This window comes from Scyliorhinus canicula, chromosome 10 (assembly GCF_902713615.1).
Source record: "Scyliorhinus canicula chromosome 10, sScyCan1.1, whole genome shotgun sequence".
Taxonomy (NCBI): Eukaryota; Metazoa; Chordata; class Chondrichthyes; order Carcharhiniformes; family Scyliorhinidae; genus Scyliorhinus; species Scyliorhinus canicula.
In genome coordinates this window covers 190030202-190053800 of record NC_052155.1, presented here as the reverse complement: position 1 = coordinate 190053800, position 23599 = coordinate 190030202, and the positions used below count along the sequence as shown (strand labels likewise).

Here is a 23599-nt window from a genome sequence, read left to right as displayed (position 1 = left end):
GTAGCTGCAATATTTTGTTTTTATTTTCAGGTATTTGGAGCAGCCTGTGCCCACATGCAGGAAGACGGAGAAGACTTTCAAATTTAGGCTGATAAATGACAAGTATACAGGTGTCAGATAACCATCGACCCTTGACATTACCATCGCTGAATCACCCATCAACATTCTGGGGGGGGCTATCAATGACCAGAAGCTGAATTAGACCAGCCATTTACATACTGTGTTACTGAGCCAGTCACAGGCTGCGGATTCAGCAGAGAGCAACGCACCTCAACTTCACAAAGCCAACCTACCATGTACAAAGCACAAGTCAGGAGTGTGATGGAATACTCTCCACTTGCCTGGATGAGTGCAGCTCCAACAACACAAGCTCAAAGCCATCCAAGATGAAGCAGCCCGCTGAATGGTGCCGGTCAAGAACAACCACCTAACTATTCTAATCCCATTTTCCAACACTTGGCCCATAGCCGTGTCGGCCCTGGGATTGCAAGTGTACATCTAAATACTTCTTAAATGTTCTGAGGGTCTCTGCCTCCACCTCCCTTTCAGGCAGCGAGTTCCAGACTCCCACCACCCTCTGGGTGAAAACGTTTTTCCTCACAACCCCCTCATCTTAAATCTGTGCACCCTGGTCATTGACCCCTTCACCAAGGGGAAACATTTCTTCCTGTCTACTCTGTGCCCCCCCCCCCCCCCCCCCCCCCATAATTTTATACACCTCAATCATGTCCCCTGCTCAGTCTCCTCTGCTCCAAGGAAAACCAATCACTCTTCATAACTAAAACTCTCCGGCCCAGGCACCATCCTGGTAAATCTCCTCTGCTCCCTTTCCAGTGGCTATCACATCCCTCCTATGATGTGGATTCCAGAACTGCGCACAATACTCTAGCTGTGGCCTAACCAACGTTTGTACAGTTCCAGCATAACCCCCCTGCTCTTAAACTCTGTGCCTCTGCTAATAAAGGCAATTACACCATATGCCGCCTTACCCACTGTATCCACCTGCTCTGCTACCTTAAGGGACCGGTGTACATGCACACCAAGTTCCCTCTGATCCTCGGGGCTTCCCAGGGTCCTGCCATTTATCCTGTATTCCCTTTGCCTTGTTTATCCTGCCCAAGTGCATCACCTCACACTTACCCGGATTGAATTCCATTTGCCACTGATCAGCCCATCTGACCAGCCCGTCTATACCCTCCTGTAATCGAAGACTATCCTCACTATTTACCACTCTACCATTTTTTGTATCATCCGCAAACATAACGATCAACCCTCCTTCATTCATGTTTAAATCATTTATATAAAATCACAAACAACAGTCAGTAAAACACCCCAACACCATCTGCTTCCTGCCATCTCACCAATTCTGGATCCAATTTGCCAGGTGGATTCCATGGGCTCTGACCTTCGCTATCCGTCTCCCATGTGGGACCTGGTCAGATCTTCGAAAAATCAAGTTGGTCAGACGTGACCTCCCCATAACAAACCGATGCTGACTTTTCGTGATTAATCCCGGCCTCTCCAAAAGCAGATTAATTCGGGGTCTCAGAATTGTTTCCAATAGTTTCCCCACCACTAAAGTTCAACCGACTGACCTGTAGTTTCTTGGATTTTCCTCTATCTTCCTTCCCAAGGATTGTTTGCCCTGTTATACCCAAATGATGATCTGAAGTTTATAGAATTACTGTTTTCAACTTTGTATAATTTCACTTATTCCTCATTTTAAATGTTCTGTGGCAAACGCTCTGGACACTTACTCATCTATGCCTTCTGGAATGCCGCCTTTTAACAAACAGAGCAACTCCTTCAAAGTCTGTAAGTAAATAATAATATACGATTAACATTTTCAGAAATTCAGGGAAGATTTTATTCAAAATAACCTTAAAAAATTATACATTACACGATTAAGAAAACAGCCAGATCAGCAATTTCATGTTTGCCAAACTTCAATATTCAATGGAAGGGGGAAACTTCGATTGAAGCCATTGAACTCGCACTGCTGCACATCAGTTCACATATCCTTGGGGTGAAAGTTACCGGGGGGGGGGGGGGGGGGGGGGTTCCAGTGTAATTGCTGGGGTGCGTCAAAATGTCTGCCACTGCCCCAGACTTGATGGGTACTGGACAGCCTTCTCGAGGCAATGTCCAAAGTGGTGGGGGTGAGGATGGAGCCATGCCCGAAAGTGTCAGTCTTCGGGGTATCAGGCCAGCCAGATCTATTCCTGGGGAGGTGGGCGGACGCCTTTGCTTCCCTGATCACCCAACGTAGGATCCTGCTCGGCTGGTGGTCAGCAGCACCACCCAAAGCTGCAGACTGGCTGTCCAACCTATCGGAATTTCTCCAAGTGGAGAAAATCAAATTTGCCATCTGAGGGTCGGAAGATGGCTTCCTCAAAACCTGGGAGCCATTCACCCAACTGCTCCGGGACCTGTTTGTGGCCAACAAACAGATAAACAAATAAACAAGAGCCAGGGGACAGTAGTCGGGACATGATAGAAGAAAGGGAAGGGGGGGGGGGGGGGGGGGGGAAGGGAAGGAGAGCAGCAGAGGGGAGGAAAGCAGAGGGAACACAATCTGGGGGGAGAGTGCAGGAAACAACAATGACCACACCAAGCACAGCAAGGCGAAACAGAGAAAGAAAGAACATGAAGAAGGAACAACAGACGGCCAAAGTGGAGGCAAATAGACAAAAAGAAACGACCAAGAGATGCAAGTTACTTGGTTTTGTTTAGTTTGTTTTATATTAAAAAAAGAGAACGGGGGGTAAGAGAAAGCCCCCCCCCCCCCCTTACTGCAATGTGTTCTGAAAGCTTTCTTTATTTTTTTATATATATATGTCTGTTTTTTTTGTTTCGCTGTGTGTACGTTTGCAAGTGTATCATGTAAACACCCAATAAAAACATTTTTAAAAAAAAAACCTCTGCTACTGACCCCAAACGTCACGTTTTACGCTCAACAAACTAAGTTAGATTCTGGGGTAAGGCAAATTCTCGGTCTTGAGTGTTTTGCCATCTCTCAGGCCGCTAGCCTTGCAAGTAACAGGCGGCCATCCCTTTAGCAGCATGGGACCCACAGCAGCCAGTCACCACCCAATATACCACTGATATTACATCATCAACATCCAGAAAGTACCGTCAATGTTCTGCTCCCATATCTATCACTCTGACCCCAGCACATTTATTGAGGCATTTCTATATATATCACACAGATCAAACAACCATAAAAAAGCAAGCAAACAGGAATACCAATAATCAAAACAAATAAATATCTACACCCCACCGTCCCGCCTCCCGCACTACCATCACTGCTGACATCTTAACTATTTTCAAAGAAGTTGATGAGCGGCTCCCATCTCTGGGCAAACCCCTCCACAGACCCTCTCAAGGTGAACTTTATCTTCTCCAGCCTGTGGAACTCTGCCAGGTCCTCATCCACACCCCAGGTTTCGGGCCCCCCGAGTCCCTCCATTCCAATAAGATCCGTCTTCGGGATACCATGGAGGCAAAGGCCAAGGCATTGGCCTCGCTCGCCCCCTGGACTCCCGGGTCTTCTGGCATTCCAAAGATCGTCACTTCTGAGCTCGGGACCACCTTCACCCCCAAGACCTCTGACACAACATTGGCGAACCCCCGCCAGAATCTCCCAAGCTTCAGACAGTCCCAAGACAATGTGGACATGGTTCGTGGGCCCAACCACGCACCGCCCACACCCATCCTCCACCCCTTCAAAGAACCTGCTCATCCGGGCCACAGTCATGTGTGCCCTGTGAACCACTTTAAACTGAATAAGGCTAGGCCTAGCACACAATGAGGATGCATTCACCCTCCTCCAAGCCTCCTCCCACATCTCCACCTCCCTCCCTAACTCTTCCTCACACTTACGCTTCACTACCCCAATCGGAGCTCCCGCCCAGTCCATCAACTCCTTATAAATTTCCAAAACTCTACCCTCACCTACCCTTGTTTTTGACACCACCTTGCCCTGCCGCCCCTAGGGCAGCAAATGGGGAAAGGTCCTGCTTCCTGACAAAATCCCTCACCTGTAAATACTGAAACCCATTACTGGTGGGCAGCTCAAATTACTCCACCAAGCTCATAAAGCTGCCTCCAATGAATAGATCCCCAAACCACTCAATCCCCACCCACTGGCACCCCTGAAACATCCCCCCCTCCCCCAGCGCAAACCTATGATTCCCACAGATCGGTGCCCAGACCGAGGCCCCCTCCAGCCTCAGGTGCTGCTGCCATTGCCCCCATATCCCTTCACGACCATGCTTGTGGAGTACCTGGCCAGCGAGAACAGTAGAGGCGTCATCAACAGTGCCCCCAAACACGAGTCCTTACAAGAGGCTGCCTCCATCCACTCCCACACCGTCCCCTCCCCCACTACTCACTTCCTGACCATGGTGATATTCGCCGACCAATAATAATTCATCACGTTTGATAGAGCCAACCCCCCCCCCCCCCCCCCCCCCCCCCAATCAAACCCCGATATCACTGCATTCACCCTCCTAAAAAACGCCTTTGGAAGAACTCCAACCCATCCAAAAAATGCCTCATTTCCTCAACCCCGGCCAGGGGTTCCGACGCCTAAAATCTCTTATAAAAGTCTCCGAACACCCATAATAATCTTTATTAGTGTCTCAAGTAGGCTTACATTAACACTGCAATGAACTTACTGTGAAAAGCCCCTAGAATTGCCACATTCCGGCGCCTGTTCGGGTAAATTCGGGAGAATTCTGAATGTCCAAATTTCCCTAACAAGCACATCTTTCGGGACTTGTGGGAGGAAAGCAGAGCATCCGGAGGAAACCCAAGCAGACACGAGGGTAATGTGCAGACTCCACACAGACAGTGACCCAGCAGGGAATCGAACCTGGGACCCTGGCGCTGTGAAGAAACAGTGCTAACCACTGTGCTACCATGCTGCCCATTCACCCCCCCACTTTGCCCAAGACCGTATTCCCCTTCCTATCCTTCACCGTCTCAATCTCCCTCGCCGCCTCCTGCTTCCTCAATTGATGTGGCAACATCTTACTCGCCTTTTCCCCGTATTCATGGACCGCCACCCTCGCCCTCTTCAACCGCCCGACCACCTTACCCATGGATATTAGTCCAAACTCATCTGAAGTTTCGGTTGCCTCTTCAACAACCCCACTTCCAATAACTCCTATCCACTTGCAGAATCTCATCCACTAACCGTGCCATCTCTGACCACTCAGTCTTGTCTTTGTGCACCCGTATTGAAATAAACTCCACCCTCATCACTGCCTTCAGTGCCTCACATAGCGTGGCGGCTGAAACCTCAACCATGTCATTCAGCTCCACATAGCCCCAAAAAGCAGCCCTCACCTGCTCACAAACTTCCTCTCTGCCAACGGTCCCACATCAAACCGACACCGCTGGCACTGCCCCTGCCCCTACCTCCACTGCGGACACCCCCCAACCCCCCCCCTCCGATTCACCTGAATGTCCACCCAATGCAGCCCGTGGTCCAAAACCACAGTCGCCGAGTACTGTGAGCCGACCACCTCCGCCAACAAAGTCCTGTCCATCACAAAATAGTCGATCCGGGAATATACCCAATGTACATGGGAGAAAAATAAAAATTCCTTCGCCCTCGGCCTACCCAACCTCCATAGGTTGACTCCTCCCATGCGTTCCTTAAACCATTCAATTCCCTCGCCACCGCTAATACCCTCCCCAACCTCGGACTCGACCAAACCAATTTCGGCTCAAGAGCCATTCCCCCCCCCCCCCCCCCCCCTCCCCCGCCTCATAAACTCTACATCATCACCAACACCACCGGTATCCTTTCCAATGTCCCACTCACCATAACGAACCTATCCCCCCCGAGTCTGCCACTATGCTCCCCACCTCAAATGCTACCTGTTTATTAATCAAGACCGCCACCCCCTTGTCTTAATATCTAATCCTGAATGAAAGATCTGACCTACCCACCTTTTCCTTAGCCTGGTTTGATCCCCAATCTTCAGGTGCGTTTCCTGCTAGAATGTGACAGCCGCCTTTCAGCTCCTCGAATGGGCAAACACGCGAGACCTCTTGACCGGCCCATTCAACCATCTCACTTTCCATTTGATCAACTTAGTCGGGGGGCTCACCGCTACCTCCGGCCGATCAACCATAGCCCCTCCTGGGCCAGCCTCCAGCCCGCATCCCGCACCCCACCAGGCCGGCCCTCGGTGTCCACTGTCATTTACCCCCTCATACCATATTTCAAATAAACCCTCCCCTGTCAGCAGTCGCCCCCTCCCCCCCCACCCACACAGAGCAACAATCCCAACCACCATCAACACATTAACCACCTGCTCACCCTCCACTGCGCTTCCATGAACTAGCCCACCCAGCTAGCCTGGCAGCTCCTGCACGGCAGCATGGTAGCATTGTGGATAGCACAATTGCTTCACAGCTCCAGGGTCCCAGGTTCAATTCCAGCTTGGGTCACTGTCTGTGCGGAGTCTGCACATCCTCCCCATGTCTGCGTGGGTTTCCTCCGGGTACTCCGGTTTGCTCCCACAGTCCAAAGATGTGCCGGTTAGGTGGATTGGCCATGATAAATTGCCCTTAGTGTTGGGTGGGGTTACTGGGTTATGGGGATAGAGTGAAGGTGTTGATCTTGGGTGGGGTGCTCTTTCCAGGAGCCGGTGCAGACTCGATGGGCCGAATGGCCTCCTTCTGCACTGTAAGTTCTATGATGGCCTCTGGTATCCCCCCCCCCCCCCCCCCCCCCCCCCTCCACACCCCTGCTCAAACACTATCTTGGTGCAAACAACGATATCAACAATCCAAGAGAGAAGGAAAAAACACAACCCCCACAGAAGAAAAAAGGACAATAGCCTCCAGAGAAAAAACAGAGCCCAATGCACTCACCCACAACCACCCCGCCCCCCTAAAAAACCCCAGGGGAAAAAAAAGAGAGAAAAGAGGGGAGGGCACGACCTACCCGAACAGGGAGAACCAATCTCCCCAAACACCACCTTCAATGTTCAATGTCCTCCTTCTCCTGCCAGACCATTGTCTCTCACAAACTCCATCATTTCCTCCGGTGTCCCAAAATAATATTCCCGACCATTGTAGGTCACCCACAGGCCGGCCAGGTACAGCATCCCAAATTTCACCCCCTTCTTAAAGAGGGCGGTCTTCACTCTGTTAAAGCCCGCTCTCCTCTTGGCCAGCTCCGCACCCAGGTCCTGATATACTCGAAGTTCGTTTCCCTCCCAGGTACAGCGCCTCCTCTGCCTGACCCACTTCAAGGAACCGGTGCAACCGTACCACCATCACCCTCGGCAGCTCGTTACCCTGCGGCTTCTTCATCAGCGCCCTGTGCGGCCGGTCCACCTCCAGGGGCCGTTCAAAGAACCCTTCTCCCACCAACACCTCCAGCATTTTGGCTACCTACAAGCCAGCGTCCGCTCCCTCAATGCCCTCTGGCAGCCCCATGATCCTCAGGTTCTGTCTCCGGGTGCAGTTCTCCAGATCTTCCACCTTCTCCTGAAGCCGCTTCTGGGTATCTCACATTACCCCACCTCGGCCGCCAATGAAGCAAGCTGCTCCTCATGCTCCCGCACCATCTCCTCTACCTTCTGGATCGCCTGGCTGTGAGTCTCTAACCTCAGCTCCACACAGTCGATTCCCGCTTTAAGCCAGCCCACATCTGCGACAGGTCCTCCAGAGATTCCTTTCTCTGCTGGGTGAATTTCACATTCAAGAAGTCCACCAGTTGCTCCATAGACCATTGAGATGGTAGGGCTAATCCCTTGCCCTCCACCTTCTTTCCTCGAGTCGCAGGAAAAGTTTCTTGCTCCCAACAGCTCCTTTCGCCCAAAACCACTTCTGGTCCACGAATCCATCCACCGGTGGAATAAGCTCTTCCTCCACCACTCCTGCACCTTTTTCCATCAAAACATTCGCCCGTTAATCAGGGAAAATGCCCAAAAACACCGTCACAAGCGGGAGCTGCCAATTGTGTGACCACTCGCACCATGGCTGCCACCGGAAGTCACTGACCCCAGCACATTTCAATAGTTATTCTCCAACCGTGTCACTCATTGATGAAAAACAAAATCAATTTTAAATTGAAATTTTGCTATCGATCAGTTCAGAATTCACAGAACTGTAGAATTATAGCTTAGAACGAGGGCCTTCTGATCATTGTATTGGTGCTCGGTTTTCATGTGGAGCTATCTACTGAATCTCATTTCCCTGCGTCCTCCCCGCGCACACTTCACTTTTGAGCACATTTGTAATCCCATTTGAAGTGATGGTCTCTCCTTCGACAGTCTAGTAAACATTCCATGCCACTGGAACAGTAATATAGAGCCCTGGCTAATGCCCTGAAGACCCAGGTTCAAACCCCACCAGGGCAGCAACAAAAAAAATAATCTACTCCGATCCCATCAAGGAATAAAGAAAAAAATCCTTGATGAGGATGGGAGCAGCACGCTTGTGTGGGAGGGCACCGGCACAGTGGAGATCATGGCACTGTTGGGCGGGTCAGTACTGAGGGAGAAACACTCTTTGGAGGTGCTATTTGTCGGGTCAAGTGATAAAATGGGTACCCCACCTTCCCTCTCAAGTGCACTTTAGAATTCTTCAACACCATTCGAACAGCATGGGACAGGGAGTTCTGCAGGCCAACATTTCACCACCAATACTGATTATCCATCCATATTTCATGGAGCTTGTTCTGCGACTATAGCCTAAGTATTGTCATGTACAAACACATCACTTCAACTTGTGATGATGAATTAAACCCAGAATTCTTGCGGCTCTTTTTAAATCAATACCCCCACCCCAGGTCTCACTGTCCCTGCTTTCTACACTAAAGGTCTAAACATTTAGTGTGCACAGTAGCTCACTGATTTTCCCAAATGTACTATCTTACTATCTCTGTATTTGCCCACTCTGCTAACTCAGCCATATCCCCCCCCCCCCCACCCTCCCGCAGATTGCTGTGCTCTCCCCCAATTTGCCATCCCTGCTTAGTCTGCACCATCAGCAAACTCCAGTATCGTTCCCCATTGCCTCATCCAAATCATTTATATAAAACCCATTCTCTTTTACTTTATGTATTAACTCTCAGATGGTACATTATTAAATCTTGAGCATTCCATATGTCTAATCGCACATTAACAGTCCTTTACAAATCTACAGTACTGTTTCTGGTTAGTTCACACATTCTTAGATGCTGCCTAACGTCGGAGGAGACTGTTCCCTCAATGCTTTGCACCCAGAGAACGTTTATTTCCCAGACACTCTGTTCAGGAAGGAAGGATGCAGGATGATCAGAGCTTCAAATAGTCTGCACCCATTGCAGGTAACCTGTCCTAAGAGCTGTATTGGCAGTAACTGGGAGTGGAAATAATGGACACACATGACATCGAGCCACCAAGAGACAGGTACACTTTCAACTGTGCTATTCATTCTATGGGAAAGAGTTATGAACTTTGCCAAACAAAAAACAAGATGAGAATATGGGCTCTTTGGTGCTTTAACTGAATGGTTCTACAGAGATTACACATTTGATCTTTACTAGCATATTTCTTTTTAAAAAATCAGTCAGGTTTCTTCCCACAGTCCAAAGATGTGCAGTTAGATGGAATGGCCATGCTAAATTGTCCTTTAGCGTTCAAAAAAGATGCGCAGATTAGGTTAAGGGGTTACTGGGATAGGGCGAGGGAATGAGTGAGCTTGGTTGGAGTGCTCTGTCAGAGAGCCACACTCGATGGGCCAATTCTCCTTTTGAGTCCTATGACTGAATCTGCCTCCACCCAGGCCGTGCATTCCAGATCCTAACCACTTTCCTCCACCCCCTCTGACACTTTCTTTTCTAAAGTTCGCTGCCCAGAACTAAACATAATAATAAGGGCAGCAGGGTAGCATGGTGGTTAGCATAAATGCTTCACAGCTCCAGGGTCCCAGGTTCGATTCCCGGCTGGGTCACTGTCTGTGTGGAGTCTGCACGTCCTCCCCGTGTGCGTGGGTTTCCTCCGGGTGCTCCGGTTTCCTCCCACAGTCCAAAGATGTGCGGGTTAGGTGGATTGGCCAGGATAAATTGCCCGTAGTGTCCTAATAAAAGTAAGGTTAAGGGGGGGTTGTTGGGTTACGGGTATAGGGTGGATACGTCGGTTTGAGTAGGGTGATCATGGCTCGGCACAACATTGAGGGCCGAAGGGCCTGTTCTGTGCTGTACTGTTCTATGTTCTAATAATCTTTATTAGTGTCACAAGTAGGCTTACATTAACACGGCTGTGAAAATCCCCCAGTCGCCACATTCCGGCGCCTGTTCGGGTACACAAGAGGGAGAATTCCGAATGTCCAATTCACCTAACAGCACGTCATTCAGGACTTGAGGGAGGAAACCGGAGCAGCCGGAGGAAACCCACGCAGACACGAAGAGAACGTGCAGACTCCACACAGACAGTGACCCAAGCCGGAATCGAACCTGGGACCCTGGTGCTGTGAAGCAACAGTGCTAACTACTGTTATGGTTCTTTTGTCTTTCAGGAAGACAGTTGACAGACTTTGGAATAAGAAGATGGAATTAAATAATTTCGGATCATGATTAATGGCAAGGATCCTCCTGGGATTTGCCTATTCGCCCACAGGGCATCGGAAAAAGAGGTTTTTTTATCATAGAATTTACAGTGCAGAAGGAAGCCATTCAGCCCATCGAGTCTGCACCGGCTCTTGGAAAGAGCACCCTACCCAAGGTCAACACCTCCCCCTATCCCAATAACCCAGTAACCCCACCCAACACGAAGGGCAATTTTTGGACACTAAGGGCAATTTATCATGGCCAATCCACCTAACCTGCACATCTTTGGACTGTGGGAGGAAACCGGAGCACCCGGAGGAAACCCACGCACACACGGGGAGGATGTGCAGACTCCGCACAGACAGTGACCCAAGCCGGAATCGAACCTGGGACCCTGGAGCTGTGAAGCCATTGTGCTAACCACTATGCTACCGTGCTGCCCATCTCAGCAACCATTAATTCAAATACAACCCCCAAAGACTACAACACTAAGTAATGCTTACGCTGTCCTTTTAACATCCAGAAGACTTACAAAAAACATAACCTTTAACAGAAGCACATCAGGTTAAAGTCACTACTGAGAACATTTATAATTCTGAATTCACCAAATGATCAAGAGATAGTCTTTTCATGGCAGAGAGAACAGCAGTATTGCTGCTTTGTCTGACTTTAGCTCCAACACTGAAAATGGTGATGGCTGAACTAGCTATGGACTTCTGCTTCTCAGCTCCCCTGGAGAAACAGGAGGCAGAGACAGCAGGAGCACGAGGGAGGAATCAGCTGCTGGTGAGCATGGATAGACCTGGTGTAACAGAAGGAAGGAAGTGCCTATTAGCAGGATGTAAATGAAATAAAAACAGAGGGGGAGGGAGGGAGAGAGAGAGGGAGAGAGAAAGAAAAACAGGTCAATAATCATCAGCACTACAATGAGACAACCTATCAGATGCCACTGACCTGTTGAATATTCCCAGTATTTTCTATTTTTATTTCAGATTTGCAACATCTGCAATATGTTGCTTATGATCCAAGTGAATATCAGGACAGGATTGAGGGGCTGAATGGCCTTCTTCTATTCTGATGAAGTCAGTTGCAACTTTTCGACAATGAAGTCATGTCCAACCTTTCAGGAAACTGAGTTACATTATTGTGTGTGCTTTTGATGCATTCTCTGTCGTAAACCTCATTGATTATCTACGTTACATACCATCAGTAGATCAAAAACCGGAATCATAAAATGAGAAAATTGTGATTGCAATTTTAACTCTTTCTAAAGAAACAACTCCCACTACATCAGAACAGCTAAACAATATCACTCGCATGGATCACTACCCCATCAGTCTATAGAAAAACCCAAGAAATAATTACAAAAATTTAAATGTTCTTACCCCTCTTTATATCAGAAAGTGATGCCCTTGTCCCAACCCAACTGTCACGGAAATAGAACCTGGTCAGTGTACCTCTATTCGAGTTTTGAAGAATCGGTCAGGCAATCTTAGGTGAGTACAATAAACGTCTCGTAGGGTGGAGGGTGAGTACAGATCTCCCATCCTATCTACCTAAAAGACAACATGTACATCCCTTATGTAGGTACAACTACTTTGAGGTCAAATGTATTCTGTGAACTGAATGTACTAATAATTCAACTTTTAAAAAAAATCAACTTCATAACTTAACAAAATGAAATGTCTAGAAGAGCAACACTGCCTGCTGCAGACAGAGAGAAGCACAAGGCAATTCCTTTAGGGGTAAATTGATGACACTCATCAGCCAAGTGCCTCCCCCTTTGAAATGCGTTTCTCTCGGGTTCTGCCAGTTGGTTGACATGGAATTAGAACAGCACAGAGTGAGGCTATTCGAACTATTGTATCTGTATTGAATCTTTCCGAGTGATCAGGTTAATCCCACTCCAATTGCTTTTCTCACGGCACTGTTAATTTATTCCTGATCAAATATATATCCAATTCCCTTTTGAATCTGCTTACACCATCCTTCGGTCAGTGAGATCAAGATCACAACAACTTGCTGCATAAAAAAGAATGTTTCATCTCTCCTCTAGCTCTTTTGCCAATAACCATCACTCTGAATCTCCCGGCCCTCCTGCCTGAAAACAGTTCCTTCTTATTTATTCATGCAAAACCTTTCCTGCCAGGTTTATAATAATAATCTTTATTATTGTCACAAGTAGGCTTACAATAACACTGCAATGAAGTTACTGTGAAAAGCCCTTGTCGCCACATTCCAGCGCCTGTTCGGGTACGCAGAGGGAGAATTCAGAATGTCCAATTCACCTGACAGCACGTCTTTCGGGACTTGTGGGAGGAAACCGGAGCACCCGGAAGAAACCCATGCAGACACGGGGAGAACGTGCAGATTCCGCACAGACAGTGACCCAAACCAGGAATCGAAGCCGGGACCCTGGCGCTGTGAAGCCACAGTGCTAACCACTGTGCTAGGGTGCCAGTGGAAAAGTATTTAAGTCATTGTAATATGTGCAAAAAGGAGAACAACATTTTGCTAAACTAAGGGGAGGCAATGGTATAGAACATAGAACATGGAACACTACAGCACAGAACAGCCCTCGATGTTGTGCCGAGCATTGTCCGAAACCAAGATCAAGCTATCCCACTCCCTGTTATTCTGGTGTGCTCCATGTGCCTATCCAATAACCGCTTGAAAGTGGTATTGTTACTGGACTAGTAATCCAGAGACCCAGAGTCTTGCTCTGGAAACCCAGGTTCAAATCCCACCACGGCAGATGGTGAAATTTAAATTCAATAAAAATCTGGAATTAAAGGTCTAATGGTAACCATTGTCGTAAAAACCCATCAGGTTCACTAATGTCCTTTAGGGAAGGAAATCTGTCGTCCTTACCCGGTCTGGCCTACATGTGACTCCAGACCCACAACAAAGTGGTTGACTCTTGCCCTCAGGGATGAGCACTAAATGCTGATCCAGCCAGCGACGCCCACATCCCAAAACTATATTCACAACTGATGGGACAACAGGGATATGTTAATGGAAACCTATGTAGAGAATGTTTCTATTCAACAAAGAATATGGGGAAAACAATACAAGGTAAATACAGAAGTCGTTCTTATTCTTTGCCTGTGGCTCAGTATTCATATAGAAATGTACACCGCCACCCCACATGGAAAACATAATGGAAACTGTCACTTGTGGCCTTATCCTGGGGTCACCTTGGTCAGATAGTTTCTGCAACTATTTTATATAAATAACGTGTTACAGTTTAGCTGGAGGAGACAACGGGAGTAGCACAAAATACTAAAAACACCCAAGTTGCATCAGGTGAGGGAACTAAGTACAGGGAAGAATCCTTTGCACATTGAAGTTGACCTACATTCATTTTTGCAAGGGAACTACCTTCATAGAGTGATCCAATAATTCTCGGCTATTGCAAAGGTTTGGATTCGTGGCTCCACTGATAGTGGCAGCAGTGGTGTCACAGTTAAAATAAGACGACAGAATTCCTACAGGCTTTCTCTCTGATGACCGGACAAAACACATTTCGGCGGGGACTTCCAGTGAGGTCATGTCAGGGTAAAAAGTGTCTCCTGGCTAGGTCCTCGTTTTTGATCCCTTTTACCCAGTTTTCTGGGGGTTTTGATGACCAAACACCCGTTGTGGGTTTAGAGAACTGTTCCTCAACAGAGGTATGTCGAAAGCCTTGATAAAGAAGCCCAACTCGAAGAAATCTCAGGAGGGTAGCCCGTCGAAGGAAGGAAGATGGCCACTGCACCCATTATTTTAGACACATTGGCTGTCGTGATGGAACAGGAGAGGGGAGGTGGAGAGGCTGTGGTCTGTTGGGGTAGGTTACAATGGGCCTAGCTGTTTGTTTGTGTGATGGGGGGGGGGGGGGGGGGGGGGGGGGGGGGGAAATGCTATCCAAGGTTTTCTCTTTGTCCCACCTTAGGTGGACCTTGGATCCTGGAATTTGGGGAGCAACATTAAATCACGGTGCTGATGGCTTATTCGAGGGGAGGGGAGGTGAGAGACCCCTAACAAGGAACGTGCGGGGCTTGAGGCAGGGAAGAAGGAAAAGGTTTTTTCCACATTTTGAAAGGTTTGAGAGATGATGTAGTGTTCCTACAGGAGACTCCCCTGTAGGTGCGGGACCAGATCAGGTTGCGGAAGGCTTGGATGAGCCAGGTTTTTCATTCCGGGTTCGATAGTAGGTCAAAGGGTGGTGGCAATTTTGGGGAGCAAGAGGGTTCATTTCCAGGCGGGGAGGCGGTGGTTATAGGGATACTGGAGGAAGGCAGTGGTGCTAGTGCATGCCCCGGCTGTTGGTTGCCATTCCGGAGTTGGATACGCACCAGCTGATCTTAGGGGGAAGATTTTAACTGTGTTTTCCATCCAAGATTAGATCGCTCCAGGCCATGGTTGCTGTCTTTTTCAGGGATGGCGAAGGTGTTTGGCTGCATTTATGGGGGAGGCGGGAGGGGTGGATCCATGGTGGTTTGTGAACTCGAGGAGCAAGGAGTTTCTTCACCGGTGCACAAGGTACATTCAACAATTTACTTCTTCATGATGGGTAAGACTTTGCTCCCTGGGTGAAAGGTGCAGAGTATTTGATAGTGGTCATCCCGGACCATGCGCTGCATTGGCTGGATCTGAAGCTGGAGGCGGGTTGGGTGCAGCGTTCAGTGTGGCGGTTCGATGTGGGTCTGCTGGCTGACCTCGGGTTTTGTGATAAGATTTCTTGGGCTACGAGGGACTCTGTGGCACGGAATGAGAATGGGACGGTCTTGCCCTCCACGTTGTGGGAGGCATTAAAGGCAGTGATCGGGGTATCTGCCCCAGATAAGATCAATGGGGTGTTTGTCCTTCTCTGAGGGGCTTTACAAGTCAGAGCCACTGGAGGCTGAGCAGGGGATGTTAAGATTTTTAGAGGAGTTGGAGTTTCCTCAGGTCGAGGGGCTGAGGGAGGAATTGGAGGCACCGCTGGGGTTGGAGGCGGTGTGCATGGCTCTGGAGAAGATGAAGGCTGGGAAGGCACCAGGGCCAGATGAGTTCCCAGTAACATTTTCTAAGAAGTTTGTGGATCAGTTGGCCCCATTGGTATTGGGATGCTTAATGATTCCCTGGCTCTGGGTTCCCTTCAGGAAAGTTGAGGGTTCGGTTTCCCTCCTCCTAAAATGCCACAGAGTATGGGTTGTACCGGACGAATTCTCTGCTTAATGTAAATGCAAAGCTGCTAGTTTGCAGGTTGGAGCTGTGTCTCCTGGAGGTTGTGTGGGGTGATCAGACAGGCTTTGTGAAGGGCAAAAAGCTGCCATCTAACGTGGGGCAGTTACTCAATGTGGTTCTTGCACCAGAAGTTGGGCCAGAGCCAGAGATAATCGGGACTTTGGACACAGAAAAGGCCTTTGACAGGGTTGAATGGAGATACCGGTTTACGGTTCTGGAGATGTTTGGGTATGGTCCAGGGTTTTGTGTAGTGGGTGCGTCTGTTATATGAGGCACCGTTTGTCAGTGTGCGAACTAACACCACGAGCTTGGGGCCCTATCGGTTGTACAGGGGTACGAGGCAGGGTTGTCCTATTTCTCCGTTGTTGTTCGCATTGCCGATTGAGCTATTGGCAATTGCCTTAGAACATACAACATACAATGCAGGACACCACTATTCGGCCCATCAAGTCTGCACCGACCCACTTAAGCCCTCACTTCCACCCTATCCTCGTAACCCAATAACCCCTTCTAACCTTTTTGGTTACTAAGGGCAATTATCATGGCCAATCCACCTAACCTGCACGACTTTGGACTGTGGGAGGAAACTGGAGCACCCGGAGGAAACCCACGTACACTCGTGCAGACTCCGCACAGAGTGACCCAGTGGGGAATTGAACCTGGGACCCTGGCGCTGTGAAGCCACAGTGCTATCCACTTGTGCTACCGTGCTGCCCATTTAGTGTCTTTGTATGCTACCGATCTCTTGCTGTATGCAAGGGACCCGGGGACAGGGATGGGTGATAGTATGGCGATATTGGAGAGGTTCAGCTCGTTTTCGGGGTATAAGTTGAAAATTGGGAAGAGTGAAGGGCAGCACGGTAGCGTAGTGGTTAGCATTGCTGCCTCATGGCACCAAGGTCCCAGGTTCGATCCCGGCTCTGGGTCACTGCCCGTGTGGAGTTTGCACATTCTCCCCATGTTTGCGTGTGTTTCGCCCCCACAACCCAAAATGATGCGCAGGAGGATTGGCCACGCTAAATTGTCCCTTAATTGCAAAAATGAATTGGGTACTCTAAATTTTAAAACAAATTGGGAAGTATTAGTACTTTGCAAGGGGGGGTGGAGCTGAGGTGCGAGGGCTGCCTTTGCAATGTACTGGGACTAGCTTCCACTATCTGGGGTCCGGGGGGGGGGGGGGGGGGGGGGTGGACAGCTGTCATGGTGGTCCCCTATTTGTGGAAGTTATCTGTTCCAACCAGGGACACTGGATGTCACGTTTGGGGGCTGGAATGGTAAGGGGCTGGGGAGTGTAAAGGACTTATTCTTGGAGGGGGGCGGTTTGCTGACTGGGAGGGGCTGAAGGAGAAAGGAGGCCTTGGGGGTGGGGGTACATATTTAGGTACTTTGAGGTGTGCGACTGGGTCCGGTGAGCTTTATCGTTCACTTTGCTGGAAAGGATTCTCTCTGCACACGATCGCAGGGATATATAGTCAGATCATGAGGGAAGAGGGTGTTTCGGTGGAGGAGGTGGAAGCTAGCTGGAAGGAGGAGCTAGGTCCCATTTTGGAAGGGTTGGTGTGGAATGAGTCACTCCATAGAGTGAATGCTGCGGCATCCTACGCGAGGTTAAGTTTGATACAACTCAAGGTGGTGTTCAGGGCACATCTCACCAAGGCTAGAATGAGCGGTTTTTCCAAGGGGGTAAAGGATAGATGAGTGGTGCTGTTCTAGTCCTATCCCAAATTGGTGGGTTTCTTAATTTTTTCCAATTAAGGGGCAATTCAGCGTGGCCAATCCACCTATCCTGCATATCTTTGGGTTGTGGGGGAAACCCACGCAAACACGGGGAGAATGTGCAAACTCCACACGGACAGTGACCCAGAGCCGGGATCGAACCTGGGACCTCAGCGCCGTGAGGCAGCAGTGCTAACCACTGAACCACAGTGCTGCCCTTTTTGAAATATTTTAAGGATAATTTTGTACTTGACCACCAAAAATAAATTTTGTAGCAGAATCTCTCTCCCAAAGCTTTGCTTACGCAGGAAACTGCATTCATATAGCACCTTTCACAATCTAGATGCCCCAAAGAACTTCACAGCCAATTAAACACTCTTGAAGAGCAGTGATTGTTGTACTGTAGGAAATGTGGCAACCAATTTGCAAACAACAGGATCTCAAAAATAGCAATGTGAAAATGATCAGATAATCTGCTTTTAGTCGTATAGATTGAGGGATAAACATTGGACTGGCTACAAACATGTTCTGGCAATGGGTCAGACATCTATTCTTACAGAATCAAAAACTAATGGGCACAGTGTTCACTTGTGCTTATAAAGTATTGTAGGAGTTGTCTGTGAGTCGCCCATTCTGAATACTCAATGCTAACATCTCTGACTAAAGCTGGATGCTTACATTTACTTCAGAGTCACTGGAGCACTCTGGCATTAGGTAACATGTTAAGAAATGATCTGCTCAAACTGTGAAATGCATCTATCAACCCCATTGGTGATTGGGCATTTCCAAACATGGAAAACTCCTCCCAATTTGGAGAATAAGACACATTTTGTACAACATAACTCACCAAGAGCTATTCCAACATAACCTATGGTCAAGAAGCGTACTTATATTTTCCATTCAATAAGAAATCTAACTTTTAAAATTGGATTAAATAAGGTAGTGTGAAGAAGTCAAAGAAAGATCGTTCAGCACTAATGATCTGACCATCTCCAAATGCCCCAGGGTGAGGTAACGCTGCAGATACTGAACCGTGCAGTCAGCAACCCAAAGGCACCAACTTCAGGTATTAACGAAATGAAATTAAATGAAAATCGCTTATTGTTAAATAGGCTTCAAATGAAGTTACTGTGAAAAGCCCCTAGTCGCCACATTCCGGTGCCTGCCCGGGGAGGCTGGTACGGGAATTGAACCGTGCTGCTGGCCTGCCTTGGTCTGCTTTCAAAGCCAGCGATTTAGCCTTGTGCTAAACCAGCCCCTAACCGTCCATTGTTTCCTCCCATTCAAATAGGAGCTTATTTATTTGGAGAATGAATCGAATAAAGAAAGTCTACTTTTGATTCCTCTTATTTTAATTCAACTAAACATTAAGTATAATCCATCATTAATCGCTTCCTCTTCCATTTAATGCACAAGAGTTTTACAACTATGTTGTTTGGCTGATATGATTTGTTTTTGACTCTTGTTTCAGTCCATGGTGAGTTTGTGTATTTTGCAGGCACTGTGTAATTGAGTCGGTGCTGAATACAGAGCTGAGGACAGACTAGTTACAGCAAACAGACAATTTCAACTGTTCTTCGCTTTGTCTTTTGTGAATTGAGTTTTTTGTTGGTGTCGCTTGCTTGGGACAGCATGGCATCCGGAATAATTTCTGACGGGATCAATGTAACCCAGGGCATCAGGAGAAAACATTGAAGTTCTCCAAATATTTAACTACTTCAAGCTTTACTTTGACTTCTTGGAAATTTTGTAGAAATTCTGTTACAATTCTAAGTGTCTTTTTGTCTCCGGATGTCACACTCTCTCTCGGAATGAGAACACTATGAGTTCACGTCCTGCACCACTTGATCAAGGTACTTCAGTACTTATAGTACTTATGCAGTTCTGCAATGCTGAAGGTGCTGCTTTTCAGACAGGGTGTTAAACAAGTCTCCAGCTCCCTCGCCAAAGAGGAGTTGGGTGCTCTCATAATGCCCTGGGCAATAGTGATCCCATCAGTAATTATTACTGTTGCTAAGTTGATCCAAACAGGCCACATCAGAAAACGGCCATCACAAAAGACAAAAAGAAAATTTGAATTTAACTGATGACTTAGATCTAATGTAAACTATTGTTTGCTGCCCAATTTCCATTCTCTTCATGATTGCTGGGTCCCTCGGCACTGTACACCATTCCATTCCCCTTCTAACAGGTCAGGATGCCCTCAGTGACCCAGGCTACAATCTTCCCTTCCTGTGGGAAAACCCTCGGCTTTTGTTCACAGCATCTTTGGATACAGAGCTCAAATTAGCAACTTGATCTGGGTTTGTGGCAATGAACTCTCATCTACTGACAAATAAAATACACTTTGAAAAGTTTCAAGTCACATTGTTAGGTGGCTGCTGGGGTGGGAGAACTTTGTTGAGAAAGGCATGCACACGTCACTAACTCACCGAAACAAACAGGAATATACATCAAAAAGCTACATTTTCCCACAACATTGGACAATATTTAGAAAGAATTCAAGAATGCACGTGTTCAGAAAGCTTTAGCATTTAATCCACCATGGTAAAAACCAATATTTACAATGTGACTCAGATTCAATAACTTGGAAGCCAGTCACAGCCAAGGCAGCAGTGAGGTGCTACAGTCGACCACAACATCCCAGTATAAACCCTAGTGGGTAATGTGTAACTGCAGGCTGGCTGTGGTCAGCCATCATGTGAAGAATGTCTGATTGGACAAGGCACTGACAGGTTAGCAAAAAACTATAAAGCTGCATATACATATTCAGTCCTTCAGAACGCAACAGACAAGAGAGTGTTTCACAAATTAAATTTGCTAATTGCCAGTGTTATAGGGAATGCTAATAAAGATAAATAAATACCATCTGAACCATGGTATTATTTATTCAGCATGACTGATTTGCAACCTCCAGTTCCAATTGCCATTTATGGATGAGAGTTCCAAACTTCTTCTAATTTTTGTGTGTCGAGTATTTCCTAATTTCACCCGGAAGATCTGGGTCTAATTTCTGGACAATGTCCCGTTGTGCTAAGGTACCCAGCCAGGAAAAGAGAGTTTCTATTTACCCGTTAATAATTTGAAATTTATGAAATCGCCTCTTTAACTGTCTAAATCTAATGGAACGCCACCTTTGTGTAATATTCCTCATAACACTAATAATTTATTAATGTCACAAGTAGGCTTACATTAACTGCAATGAAGTTACTGTGAAAAGCCCCTAGCCGCCAAATTCCGGCGCCTGTTCGGGTACACAGGGAGAATTCAGAATGTCCAATTTACCTAACAGCACGTCTTTTGGAACTTGTGGGAGGAAAATGGAGCACCCGGAGGAAACCCACGCAGACACAGGGAGAACGTGCAGACTCCGCACAGACAGGGCCCAAGCCGGGAATCGAACCCGGGTCCCTGACACTGTGAAGCAACAGAGCTAACCACTGTGCTACTGTGAATGCAACTCCAGGTATTATTCTGGTAAATCTACACTGCACTCCTTTCTTCCAAGGCCAATATACCTTTCCTACGGTGTGCTGCCCAAAACTGCTCTATGCCTGTGGTGTAATCTAAATTGGGCTTTGTATAGCGTTAGTATGACTTTTACCACCTTGTATTTTCGTCTTCTACTTATAGAGGCCAGCATCCATTAGCCTTATCGATTTAAAAAAAAAGATGTGCCAATTCAATGATTGGGCCCTCAAGTCTCTTTTGGACCTCCGCTATGTCTAGCTTTCTATCTTTCAAAATGCACTGTTTTTATACTTTTTTGTTCCAAAGTGTCAAGTGATGTTAGATCAATGGTAAATTTAGCAAATTAGCAGATAGATTTTTGTTATCCAAAGGTGAATTATAGATTTAGGTTGTAGATCAACCAGAATCTCATTGAATGGTGGAACAGGCTCCCGGTCCCAAGCTATTTTTAAACATTTTCTAGTATCATTAAAGTCACATTTTCTGGGTTATTCTATGTCTATATTTCTAGAATTGCTGTCACTGAATTCCACTTGCCACGGTTTTATATATTCGCTGATATATCTCTTTGTAGCTTCATGCTTCCCTCTTCACTGCTTACAATGCTGTTTTTGTGTCATCAACAGACTTGGATATGTGGTTTTCTATACATTGAACTAAGTCATTAACAGATGTGGTGAGCTCAGGTTTCAACATAAATGGTCACAGCCTGCCAATTAGAGTACTCTTCCCCCCAGTAAGCCTCAATACCATCAACCACAGTCTCTTACTGAGAGAGATCAAACACTCTCCAAAAGTCCATATTAATAGCATCCACCCTCTCAGCGTCAATATAAATAGAATCCACCCTCTCAGCGTCAATATAAATAGCATCCAACGGCATTTCCCTGTCCATTACATTAGTCAACTCTTTAAAAATTCATTCAGATTTGTCAGGCAGACCTACCCATTAAAAATTAATGCTGGCTCTCTCTCATCATCTAAAAAGACATTCAAGGGGTTCCACACTCTGTCCTTAATTATAGACTCTAGTAATTTTCCAACAGCTGCTGAGAATTTCCTGGTTTACTCCTCTCACCTTACTTAACAGTGGAATAATTTAAACGGCCGCTAACAATAATGCTCCCTAACTGGAGAAGTACCGTCATGTTCTTACTCTGAACCTGGCATTAAAATTTCAGATAAATAACTTTAAAACAGGGATGCGAGTCACAGCGAGGATGTTGAACTTCTGCCAACAGTATCCTTTATTCCGATATTAATTTATTTACTTAAATTTGCGGGTTAATTTCAACTTTTCTCCACAGAAAGACAGAACCTGAAGAACTAAAAAAATTAATAAATCTGTAATGCAGAAAGACGGGTTAATTCGCGTTGAAGTTACTTTACATAACCAAACTCCATCTGGAAGGTTCTCTGAAAATTTCAAAGGTTTTAAATGCACACATCATAACAAAGAACAATACAGCACAGGAACAGGCCCTTCAGCCCTCCAAGCCTGTACCGGTCATAGACATTGACCTAGAATTTACAGTGCAGAAGGAGGCCATTCGGCCCATCGAGTCTGCACCGGCTCTTGGAAAGAGCATCCTACCCAACACCTCCACCTTATCCCCATAACCCAGTAACCCCACCCAACACCAAGGGCAATTTTGGACACTAAGGGCAATTTATCATGGTCAATCCACCTAACCTGCACATCTTTGGACTGTGGGAGGAAACCGGAGCACCCGGAGGAAACCCACCCACACACGGGGAGGATGTGCAGACTCCGCACAGACAGTAACCCAAGCCGGAGTCGAACCTGGGACCCTGGAGCTGTGAAGCGATTGTGCTATCCACAGTGCTACATGATACCACCCTTGGCCAAAACCCTCAGCGCTTCCTTGTGTCCTATCCCTCTATACTCATCCTATCCATGTATTTTGTCGAGATGCCTTTTGAATGTCATTAATGTATCTGCTTCCACAACCTCCCCTGGCAGCGCCACTTCACTAACCTTGATGTCATCCACAAACTTACAACAGAGGCCCCCCAGCACCAATCCCTGCGGAGCACCAGTAGTCATAACCTTCCATTCCGAAAAACACTCTTACTTACTGCTACCCTCTGCCTTCTGTGACCTAGCCAGTTCTGTATCCATCTTGCCCCTTCACCTCAGATCCCTTGTGACTTCACCTTTTGTACCAGTCTACCATGAGGCACCTTGTCAAAGGCTTTACTGAAGTCCATGTAAACAACATCCACCGCCCTCCCTCATCCATCATCTTTGTCGCTGCCTCAAAAAACTCGATCAAGTTAGTGAGGCACGACCTCCCCTGCACAAAACCATACTGTCTATCGCTGATGAGTCCAATTGTTTCCAAATGGATATAAATCCTGTCCCTGAGAATTCTCTTCAAATAATAACAAATGATTTATTTGTTGATGGAGGGGCAGCGAGGCGAGAGAGGAGAGAGAAAAAGAAAACCAACCCTCCATTTCCTTGGCACCAAAGGAGAGGTTGTCAATCCATTTGGTCTAATGAGAGAAAGCTTGTTTATGGATGAGTCAGTTTTGTGTGGGGGATCATGGTTGAGCTTTATTATCGTTATGTACAGAATGGAAATAAAGTAGACAAAATTCAATTCATTATTCAGTATA

The 23599-nt window shown here is 47.2% G+C and overlaps 1 protein-coding gene across 2 annotated transcripts in view; it reads right to left on the bottom strand.

The window, feature by feature from the left end:
• dpy19l1l (dpy-19-like 1, like (H. sapiens)) overlaps nucleotides 1-23599 on the bottom strand; it is a 100142-nt gene that overhangs the window by 13726 nt on the left and 62817 nt on the right. The window contains exons 14-15 of one of the 2 annotated variants that reach the window (XM_038810380.1): nucleotides 12016-12114; nucleotides 1758-1813 (exon numbers count right to left, since the gene is read on the bottom strand). In XM_038810380.1, coding sequence (XP_038666308.1) covers nucleotides 1758-1813; nucleotides 12016-12114 — 155 coding nt within the window. The remainder of the gene's footprint in view (nucleotides 1-1757; nucleotides 1814-12015; nucleotides 12115-23599) is intronic. The other variant, XM_038810381.1, reaches the window with a different exon arrangement.